This window comes from Ursus americanus, chromosome 24 (genome assembly GCF_024610735.1).
Source record: "Ursus americanus isolate L20-20 chromosome 24, mUrsAme1.1.p, whole genome shotgun sequence".
Classification (NCBI taxonomy): domain Eukaryota; kingdom Metazoa; phylum Chordata; class Mammalia; order Carnivora; family Ursidae; genus Ursus; species Ursus americanus.
This window is the reverse complement of record NC_142150.1, coordinates 39955047-39965423: the sequence shown is the minus strand read 5'-3', so window position 1 is coordinate 39965423 and position 10377 is coordinate 39955047. Positions and strand designations below refer to the sequence as shown.

Sequence of the window (10377 nt, the reverse complement as noted above, 5' to 3'; positions counted from 1 at the left end):
TGGGCAGCTGGTTTCTCTGAGCCTTACTTTCCCTTCTGTAGAATGGGCTGTCTTCCTTGAAGGGTTTGGGAAAAGATCAGAGGGTGCCTTGAGGTGTCCAGGGCGGTGCTAGCCCGCAGCAAAGCCCGGGAAGGGCAGACGCTCTGGCCCAGCCTTCAGGGCAGGCGAACCGGCCTGGGAATGGGCCAGGCCCTGGAGGAGCTCCCCAGAGCTCTCCGCCACCCTCACCCCCACCCCCACCCACAGCTCATCCCCGGAGTCAGCGAGGGGCTGACATTTGTTCCTTTATTCACTCTTTTGTCTGCCTCGCACCAATGTCCCTCCTGCCAGGCTCTGTGTGGGAGCTGGGGTCAAGGGGTAAGCAGGCCACCCAACCCTCTGGAGACTCTGAGGCTGGCGGGGTGGGAGTCAGGTGCCGGGCCATGGCTGTGGGTACGGGTTTCACTAGGGCCTTGGGCTGGGCCCTGGGCCCCTGGAAGGAGGCCATTGCCCTGGGTCTCGGAGGGACTTTGTCAGGTAGAGAAGGGGCAGGAAGGATTGGTCCTGTGGCTGGAATGTGGAGAGGGAAGACCGGGGGGCCAGAGCTCCCTTTTGGGAACAGCGGAGGAGCCGAGACTTGTGCAGGGCCCTGGGGGCTGTGGGAGGAGCTGGGGAAGTTTTGACCGTGGGTGATGGTGGCCTCCGAGCTGGGGGGGGGGGCGGGGGGCAGTGGACAGCGCGGGGCCGTGTGCCGTGAGGTGGGGAGCAGGGGGTGGACAGGTTCCAGCGGGTCCCGCTTCTCGCAGTCACGAGGAAGGGTCCCCTGAGGGTGCGCGGGGCACCCCCAGCCAGGGAAGCCATCCTCCGCCCTTTCACTGTTGAAGGTGGCTCCTTAGGTGGAGAGGGGCAGCCCCCGGACCCTCTTCTGGAGACGGCGGCCTCTGCCATCCTGCTTCTCCGAAGGACGGAACGTGCTCCTCCCAGCATTGCCTCACTGAATTCTCAGGAGGCTTAAAAGTGCGTGGATTTCAGGACAGTGGGCCCCGGGGTGCTGTGTGTCGCCTTCTTTACTGTCCTGTTCAGACACAAAGGACAAGAGGGTTGTATCTTGTGGGAGCAGCGTGACCTCTGACCCCTGCACTGTGTCTCCCCGAGACTCAGGAAGTATTGCCACGCTGCTCTCTGGAGCCCGGGTAGCGGCGGGGAGTGGTGACAGCCCTGCCAGCCATCCGGGGCTTCAGGGGTAAAGTCTGGGGCCTGTGAGGCCTCCCAGCCACGCCTGTCACGCCCCTTGGCCCTTCTCTCTTCTGAAGGACCACACACTTCCCTCCCCTTGACTTCCCTTACGGTGGAGCGGGGGGGGGGGGGCAGCCCCCCTATCAGGGCCGCAAATGGCGGGATGAAGGGCAGGAGACCCAGTCCGCACCGTCGGCCAGGAGACCCAGCCTTTGGTCTCTCCTCTCCCATAGACGTGCGGTGTGACTCTGAGCCAGGCCTGTCCCTTTCTGCACCCCTGCTTCTCCCTCTGCCCAGTGGAAGGCGTGGGTGGCCAGGTCTGCCCCATCCTGGGCTTCCCTGAAGGGACGGAGGGCGTGGTCCCGGGGCGGAGTTCACTCACTGGTTCTGCACATCTTGAATGGTGTCGGGCAGTGGCAGGCTCTGTGTCTCCGGGAGCAGCAGCGCGGCCAGGCCGCTCAGCACGGGGACCCCCCCATACACCAGCAGGGGCAGCGAGCGGCCGTGGACGGCCAGCAGCCGGACCAGAGGCCCCAGGATCGCTCCCCCGCGGGTTGCCATCTGGCCCAGGCCCACCGCGGTCATCCTGTCACCGCAGACACACCAGTGAGGGCCCCCCCTCTGCCTGCCCACTGTGGCTTTGACCTCCCAGCCCCAGGCGACCCCTCACCTGAGCACGGTGGGGAAGAGCTCACCGGTGTAGACGCTGATACAGGTGAAGCCGGCCCCCAAGCCCCCGAGTCCCAGCACAGCCAGGGTTGAACGCAGGGCCCCCATCTCTGAGGACAGAGATGGGGTTACAGAGATGGGGTTAGCAAAGCTGGTGGCAAGGGCCCCGATGGGGGCTTTCTCCAGCCTAGACCTCTCCTTGACCTCCCAGTGTCTGTGACTCACCTCCACCTGGGTGACCCCAGAACACATGCCGAGTGACCTCATGGCTACATTCACTGCCTCCAAACTGCCGCCCACCCTGACACCCGGAGCCAGACCCTGGGGGTCCTCCTTGACCCCCTGCTCCCCACCTTCCCCCCTGCACTCTGGCTCCGAGCCTTATTTTATCTCCGCAGTTTGTCACGATGCCACCCCCGCCACGCCATCCCTGCCCCTGCTGCCTGCTACAGGCCCCCGCCCTCTCTCCCGGATGCCCCAGCAGCCTCCTTCCTAACCAGGCCGCTGCTCTGGTCCGGCGCCCTGGGGGGGGGGGGCAGGGCCTCTGTTCCTGGCTCGGAGGCCCCAGCTGGGGAAGCCTCGGGCCACAGCCGTGCGCGCCCAGGCCGCGTGCTCACCGTAGGGCACCAGCATGTTGGCCAGGATGCAGAGCCCTGACAGCACCAGGGACCCCGCCTGTGTGGGCCGGCGGCCCAGACGGTTCAGCAGCAGCAGGGAGCCGATCTTGGCCGGGATGTCCACCACCCCAATGAGGACCTGGAGCAGGAAGATGCTACTGCCTAGCGCCTGCAGGTCCAGAGCCAGGCCGTAGAAGGTGAAGCCAAAGGCGAACCTGACGGGCGGGGCCGGTGGAGTCAGGCTGGGGACGGGGCTCCTAGTTGGCTCCTCTCAGACCCCTTCCACCCTCCTCCTGCCCGCTCTGTGTCACGGAGGTGTGTTCTCTGTACCACCTTTCCCTGGGCTCCCCTGCCGATGCTGGCCATGGTGAGGTTTGGTCAATGGAGGCCCTGGTGAGGGGCGCAGGTGCACCAGCCAGCCAGGAAGGCCAGGATATTCCCTCCTCCCCTCCCCCTCGGGGTGCCGTGTCCCCTCCAGAGCTAAGGCTTCTACTGAGCGTGTCCTTCCTCTGTGGCCTCAGTGGTTCCAGTCCTTGCTGGGTGACACTGGCTCCTGGGCTCTGATAATCCCCCTCCCTCCTCCCTGGCCCCTCCAGATGGGGGGCGGGGCATGCGAGCTCCTCCCCAGCCAGCATCTCAGCCGCCCCTCTCCTCCACCTGCCCCCACCTGGCCTGGGCTGCTTTCCAGGGAGCCTGACTGCTAGAGGAGAGGTGGCCATGCTGCACGCCCTGTCCTGGAGGTGCTGTCAGGACTGTGGGACCGACAGGGGAATCATTAGAGGCCCCTTGACTGGATGCCAGCGAGAGCCCTGATTCTAGGGTCCCCGGGGACAGCCCAAGGGAGGCCAGAGGCAGAGGCAGGGCCCACGGGCGAGGCGGGGTTGCAGGGGTGTCTACCAGCACAGAGTGGAGATGCAGGTCCGGAGGCGCAGTCCAGGTGTGCAGACCAGGGCACCCAGGCTGGCAGGGGCCTGGCCCACACTCAGCTCCTCCTGCATGGCCGAGAGCAAGACCTGCGGGGGTGGGGAGGTGGAGGGGTGAGAGGGTGCCCTGTCAGCCCTGGCAGCACTGGGCCGGCCCTCCTCCCACTGACCCTCGTCCTCCCAGGGGCCCTGTGTGGGGGCAGGGGGAGGGTCTGAGGGTTGGCCTCACCTCGGTGGTCAGCGTGTCCTCCACCGCCCTCTTCCCGTTGATGGCAGCCACTCTCCGCAGCTCCCGCAGGCCGCGCTCCAGCCTGCCTGTGATGAGGAGCCATCGGGCAGACTCTGCCAGCCACCTGCAGGGGTTTGGGGGGGGATGGGAGGGGCACTGCCTGTGGCCCCCAGGGCCTGGCCTGGATGAGCCTCACTGCCCATCTGTCTCCTTCTGCCCTGGGGGGTGGCCTCACTGGCCGCACAGGCCCCAGGCTCAGGCCCCCCTTTCTGCCTTTTTCCTTCTCCCTCTCGGATGGATGGCGGTTGGGAGGCCCTGTCCTCCCCCCCCTGCCTCCCTCCTGACCCTGTGGCCTTTCCCTTGCCTCACCTGGAAACCAGGCCCAGGTGAGCCCTTGTGCAGTAAGGAGTCCCAGCGGTTACAGGAGGGCAGGCCTGTGAGCCTAGCATGGGCTGCAAGCCCCCCAGTGTCCCCTCCTGTCCGGTGCCTCCCTGCTGTCACACAGACTTCCTGCTCACCCTCAAGGCCGCACCTTCCAGCAGGAGCTGGCTCCTCTCCTGGGGCTCCTCCTTGCACGTGGCTTCACACCCAGCCAGGGGCTCAGGCCTGGAGCAGAGCCTTTGGTCCTGACATCCCCAGCCCCCTCCACCTGTACCCAGTCAGCCAGCAATTCCTGTCACCTCCAGTACCCCTTGCACCTGACCCGTCCCACTGCCGTTGCCTCACTTTGGACCCTGTCGACCATGCCAGAACGCTAGCTGGCCTGGCGCATCCCAGCTCCCCCTCCTCACGCCTGGACCCAGCCCCTAACACTAACGTGGCCCCCGCCGCCCTCCGCATCAGCCCAGACCCCTTGCACTGGCCCAGCCCACTGAGTTGTGCCCACCACGCTACGGTAGCTCCTGCCTCCGGGCCTGTGCTCAGGCAGGTCCCCCATCCAGGCCCCTGTCCCCCCGGGAGCAGCAGCCAGGGCTGGGGCTGCCTGTGCCACGTGCACGGGGCCTTGAGGTCCTTCAGGGTTAGCGGAACTGGGGAGAGAAGGGGGACTCAAGGCACATGTTAGAGGTAGAGTCGACAAGACCCAGCGACCTGCTGGACTTGGGGTGGGCGGACAGGGAGGGACAGGACGTGTCATGGCAACTCTGACTCTGGGACCTGGTGGGCGGGGGCTGCTATCCATGCTGGGGGAGCCTTGGGAAACAGCAGGTGCAAGGAGATGTTACATCTATGATGCCCAGACCCCAGTCACGGAGCTGTCACACAGAGGGTGGGAAGCGGGCCGAGGCACGCAGGGACGCGTGAGGGAAAAGGGCCAAGAGGTGATGGGAAGGAAGGGGTGGGAGAGGATGAGTAGAGGAGGAGGCACCTGGGAGGAGCAGGGAGGGGAGCGGCGCTGCGGGCACTTGGGTGAGCAGCGTGGGCCTGTGGCCGCCAGCTGTGCCAGCCCCCCTCCAGCCGCGTCCCTGGCCTCCTGCACCCCCGGCCTTCTGCTCACAGGTCTTCTCGGAGGAGGGAGCTGGCACCCACCAGGAGTACACAAAGCAGAGGAAGAAGGGGGCAGAGACGGCCAGCTGTAGCAGAGCCCAGTCGCGCACACCGTAGGCCACGGCGGCCATCAGCACCTGGCCGAAGCTGAAGCCCAGGGAGTTCAAGGTCATCGCCAAGGCTCGGGCGCGCGCCGACGTCCACTCCATCACTGCAAGGAGACCGCAAGCATCAGCCGGGAGCCTGCGCCAGCCTCCCTGGCAGGGCCCGGGTCAGGTGACCTACGGAGCGTGCTGGTGTTCATCATGACGCCTGCCACGCCGAAGGCCGCCAGGAAGCGGAACAGACAGTACGCAGGGAAGGTGGGGGCGAAGGCGGCGGCCGTGCCCGACACGGCCATCTGCAGGTAGTTCCAGGTCAGCACCAGCCTGCGCCCGAACCTGCAGGCGCACAGACACGCAGACAGTGGCTGGGTCTGCAGCGCACCCCTGCACCGGCCCCGGGGCCCCGGGCCACCCTGGGCTTGCGTGTTGAGCTGGGGCGGAAGTGACGCCTGCGTCCGGACCTGAGTTACCCCCCACGGAAGGCTGGGATGCACGGGCAGTGCCCCCAAGGTCCGGGCACCTCGAAGGCGCGCCGGGCAGAGAATGAGCTCCCCGTCAGCGGGAGCCCTCAAGCCACATGTGAAGGCAGGCTTGGGGCCGAGCGGGTTTTGGCAATGAACTCTGGATAGGAGAGAGAACCCTCTACAGCCCTGGAGGAAACCAAGGCCAGGCTGGGTATGAGCTGGCTCAGCGGCAGAGCTGGAAGGTGTCAGGAGCGAGACCCATGTGCAGGCATTCATTCCACCTGTCGCCAGGAGCGCTTTCTCCCCACCCCCACTGCAAGACGCCAGGGCTGTAGAAGCGCAGGGGCGCGAGGCCACGAGCTGGGGGCACTCACCTGTCGGAGGTGTGGCCGCACACGGCAGCTCCCACCAGGCTCCCGGACAGGTAGACGGACTGCGCCATGGGCTTCAGGGCGTGGGAGTCACACACTAGGTCCCACTGGTGGGAGAGGAGTGGGAGCTGAGCCCAGAGGTGAGGGGGCGGAGGCGCTGGATGGGAAGGCCCGTGGGAGCTAGGTGTGTGTGATGGCCTGCTGACCTCTAGGGTGGTGGGGCAGGGCTGGCCCCTTAGTGCCCTCTGGTCCAGGGTCAAGCCCTCTCGAGACTCATTTGCTCTCCCCTGCCTCACCCACTCGGCAGCCCCACCCGGAGCTCATGCCTCGTCCCCACTGCCCCAGGCCTCTCTGGCTCTGTGAAGAGGCCCCTTCCCCTGGCTGGGTTGGGCCGCCCCTCCCACTTGCCCAGATTTGCCTGATTTGCCTCCGGGGAGTCGCCTGCCCCTTGAGACCGGCGACCGAAGTGGGCCCTGCGGTCCCTGCGGAGAGCTGCCTGAGTCACAGCTAAGCAGCAGCAGCCGGCCCGCCTGGCTGTCCCGGGCCCCAGCTCTCGGTACCACCCAGTCTTCCAGGCTGGAGCCCTGCTGCCGACTCCCCTGTAGGGCGATGTGCTGGAGGAGGGGCAGGAAGTCCACCTGTGCTGAGTGAGGAAGCCTGCCGAGGCGACGCGGGTCCCTCCCAGTCTGGGGCCATTCTGAATCCAGTCAAATGGGAGCTCTGACCTTGGCCTCTAAAGTGCCAGGACTCGAGGAAGGTGTCAGGAGAGGCTCTTACCTTGGCCACGATGGTGGAGGTGAAGGTGCTGCGGTCATAGACCCAGCCGTCCACGCACGGCTCCGTGGCAGCCTTGCTCCAGTTGGTGGCCGTGGCGTTGGGGTCCAGGAGCTGCCACTGTGGTTGGCGGAAACGGAGACACTGGTGGGGCTCCTGGTTGGGGCCCAGGGGGATGGAGACGGTCAGGAGGTCCTTGGGGCCCAGGGTCCCGGGGACACTGGCCTGGGCAGTGCTGTTGTCCAAGAGGGGTACCCAGCAGCGGTGGCTGGGCACGGCGGCCGAGAAGTTCTCCAACATGCTCTGAGTGGTCAGCCACATGATGGGGACCACCAGAGCCACCACCTGGAGAACCTGGAACCTGCCCAGGCCACCCACTTGGTCCAGAAGTTCAGAAAATGCCATGGAGCCTGCCCAGGGGGTCCAGTGGAGGTGCCCACGTCACAGAAGCTGGCCCAGGCAAAGGGGCCGACGCCGGGGGGCCTGATTCCCTCACAGTAGCACCTGCTTCTCCAGCAGAGAAGCCTGGGCCATGGCAGAGGCCGCCCGCCTCGCTGACTCTGGGCCAGGGCTCTCCAGATGTCTCTCCAGCAACGGTCACTCAGGGTGGCTCCAACCGGGACCAGGAGCTGTGATGCATAACCCTGAAGCCACCAGCATCCTTCCAGAGACGCGGCTGGCCCTGGACCTCCAGGAGAAGCTGGTTACAGGAAGTGGGGAACGTGGAGACTGAAGTCACCCACACTGGAATTAAACTGTGACCAGGTGACATTTACAGAACAGGGGTTAGGAACCAGTCAAAGTTTAACCCAGCTCTGAGGGAGGCCCAGAGACCAGACCACAGCTGTTCCTGCCCGGCGGGGAGGCCTGGCCAGGGGCACCTGGTCTCTGATAGGTGTGGGGGAGGCTTCGGCAGGGCTGTCGCCTCCCCTCTGCACCCCTGCCTGCCTCACAGGGGGACTCTCCAGGGCTCAAGCAGGAGAGCCGCTGGCCGGGGACCTTACTGATCCTGGGACTGGTGTGAGCCAGGAGCGACATCTGTGGGCTGGGAGGACCTCTCTGTGTGTGTGTGTGTGTGTGTGTGTGTGTGTGTGTGTGTGGGGCCTGGGTCCGAGTCATCGTGGTCGGCAGCCATCTGCACCCCGACCTACCCGTGGGTGTCCCCCAGCCCCCCACTCTGTTGTCTGCTCCACTGATGCCCCTGCTCCTTTGGCTGTCCCCCTCTCCGAGCCCTTCATGGGGCTCTGCAGCGTCTCGTGTGTGTGTGTGTGTGTGTGTGTGTGTGTGTGTGTGTGTGTGTGATGTGTGGCAGCTAGAGGAGGGGCAAGGGAGCAATGACGGTGACCCAGCCATTTCTCCTCCTGTGCTTTGGGGCACGAGGCTGTCTATTTTAGGAGTAACTCCCTTCCCACAGCTCTTTGTCTTGCCCGCTCTCCCTCTGCCCATCCACACAGTGCACCAGGTACAACCTCTTTGCCTCCCTGGCCTCTGTCCCCTGACTCCCCCCACTGCTTCCCCAGTGTGCCCTGGGCTGGTTAATGGGCTCCCGTCCTTGCCGGGGCTCCCAGCCTGGGATGCCATCCCCGGGCTCACCCTTGCGCCACGTTTTGCAGGCACCGTAAGTGCCTCCTTCTCCAGGGGGCTCCGCTGGCTTATTCTTGCCTCCCTCCTGGGCTCTAAGTCAGGAGTGGAGCCCCATCTTCGCACTGGCCTGCACCCTTCTATTACCATCCTGCCGGTCTCATTTCCAGCTAGGTCCTGGAGGGCAAGGATCCTTCCGTAAAGCGCCTTTGCGACCAGTACGGATTTGGACAGCCGGTGCAGGCTCTGTAAAAATTCGCTCCAGCTGGTTTTAACAGCAGCTTCTTCTTTTTTTTTTTTTCCGAGTATAAAATTAATGTACACATCTTCCAAAAATTTCAGAAAATATGGAAATGTACAAAGAAAACAAAAATCAGTCCCAAACTCTCCCACAGTGATCGCTGCTGTTGACCCTTCGGTATAAATACTTCTAGAGTCCACTCTGGTCATGGGCACGTTCAGCTTCTTAGTTCGGGGCTGCAAACCAAGCTTAACGTCTCCTCTCGTAAAACCCAAACAAAAAGACTCTGACTTTAACTGGCGATTCTAGGCTGTTCACATTTATTGGTCACGTGTGCACTTCCGGTATGTTTTCTTCTTTGCCGTATTGTCCCTTTACGTCTTTGTTTCCTTGTTCCTATTTTCGCTGAACCCACTGCATTTTCTTGCTCTATTTCGCTTCTGTCTTGGCTTGGCGATGGTGCATTGCATTTCTGTTAGCCTTTGATGGGAGCTTACCCCCCTACCTGGAGCTATTTTATGCCCCCTCCTCCTCCATCCTCTCTCAAAAGATGTCCTGTCTCCTTATTTCACTAAGGAAATAGAAGTCATCAGAAGCAAACAGTCTCGTTCTCCGACCTGCCTCGCCTCCCACCCCATTCCACCTTTGCTCCTGCCACCTCGATGGCCCCCATGTTTCCCCTCATCATGGCCCCCTCGCCATGTGCCCTGCAGCTCACCTTTCCACCCGCTCAAGCCTCTTTGGCATCTGTCTTTCCCTCCCTACTGGGTAGTTTCCACCAATGTACACATATGCCCATTTCTAGGGCGCCTGGCCGGCTCAGCTGGAAGAGCGTTCAACTCTTGATTTAGGGGTTGTGAGTTCGAGCCCCACCTTGGGGGTAGAGGTTACTTAAAAAAATAAATTAATTAAATTTTAAAAACCCACAAATATGCCATCCCCCCCAATCCTAGAAAAGTCCCCTCCCTTTTAATGCCTCTCTTCAGCACCCACCTCTTTTCCTGCTACCATTTCTAGTACAATCCCACAAAAGCGTTACTGGCATTCACCTCCGATGTCTCTTTTCCCATTCTTTTTTGGATCGATTCCCATCAGGTTTTTGTCTCTGTCACGCCCCAGTCCCCAATGACCTCACTGAGGCTGCATTCGGTGATGATTTCAGGGCTCCCCTTACTTGAGCCAGCACAGCACTGGTCCTTCTCCCTCTGGAAGGCACTACCCTGGGCCTGCACCGTCCGCACCTGCTTCTGTCTCCTTCGCTGTTTCCTTCTCTTCCCCACACACTCCCGGTCCTCGGTCTTCTTCTCTGTTGTTGGGACAATTCACATCTTCAAGGACTTCTCCTTGCAAGGCTGAGCTTTAATCCAACCGCCTAAGCTTGGGGGCCTGTTGGAACAACTTTCTAGGCCCCAGATGGAGCTGTTCCTGCCCGGGGCACCGTGTCAGCAGACTGCAGGTGGGGTCCTGGGAAAACTGGCAGAAGCTGGCAAAGGGTGAGAATTCTTTTTTTCCCCCCTCTTCTTAAAAACTTGAATTCAATTAATTAACATATAATGTGTTATTGATTTCAGAGGCAGAGGTCAGTGATTCATCAGTTGCATATAACACCCAGTGCTCCTCACATCACGTGCCCTCCTTAATGCCCATCGACGTTACCCCATCCGCCTGCCCCCCTTCCCTCCAGCAACCCTCAGTTTGTCTCCT

At 62.8% G+C, this 10377-nt stretch overlaps 1 protein-coding gene across 3 annotated transcripts; it reads right to left on the bottom strand.

Moving 5' to 3' along the window:
- Positions 1–271: 271 nt before the first annotated feature.
- SLC22A12 (solute carrier family 22 member 12) lies at positions 272–7790 on the bottom strand. 3 transcript variants are annotated; one of them, XM_045775523.2, is made up of 11 exons: positions 6855–7790; positions 6081–6184; positions 5424–5578; positions 5181–5349; positions 4540–4681; positions 3654–3777; positions 3399–3514; positions 2502–2640; positions 1886–1994; positions 1598–1801; positions 272–1054 (listed from the first exon to the last, which is right to left on the bottom strand). In XM_045775523.2, exons 1-11 carry the CDS (start codon positions 7254–7256, stop codon positions 991–993), a joined length of 1728 nt encoding a protein of 575 aa, XP_045631479.2. In that variant the 5' UTR covers positions 7257–7790; the 3' UTR covers positions 272–990. The 3 variants fall into 3 exon arrangements, with proteins under 3 accessions (XP_045631479.2, XP_045631481.1, XP_045631486.1); XM_045775525.2 differs by lacking the exon at positions 4540–4681 and having other exon boundaries at positions 2502–2716; positions 6855–7770; XM_045775530.2 differs by lacking the exons at positions 4540–4681; positions 5424–5578 and having other exon boundaries at positions 6855–7785.
- Positions 7791–10377: the final 2587 nt, after the last annotated feature.

Bases quoted from the DNA above. Each gene is read 5' to 3' on its own strand.
- SLC22A12 (XM_045775523.2), bottom strand. From the start codon at position 7,256: ATGGCATTTTCTGAACTTCTGGACCAAGTGGGTGGCCTGGGCAGGTTC. The intron at 4,682-5,180 runs GTGGGTGCCAGC...TTCTCTCCCCAG, and splicing joins CTCTGCTTTGTGTACTCCTG to TTCCGCTAACCCTGAAGGAC. The intron at 3,515-3,653 runs GTGAGGCCAACC...CCACCCCCGCAG, and splicing joins AGGACACGCTGACCACCGAG to GTCTTGCTCTCGGCCATGCA.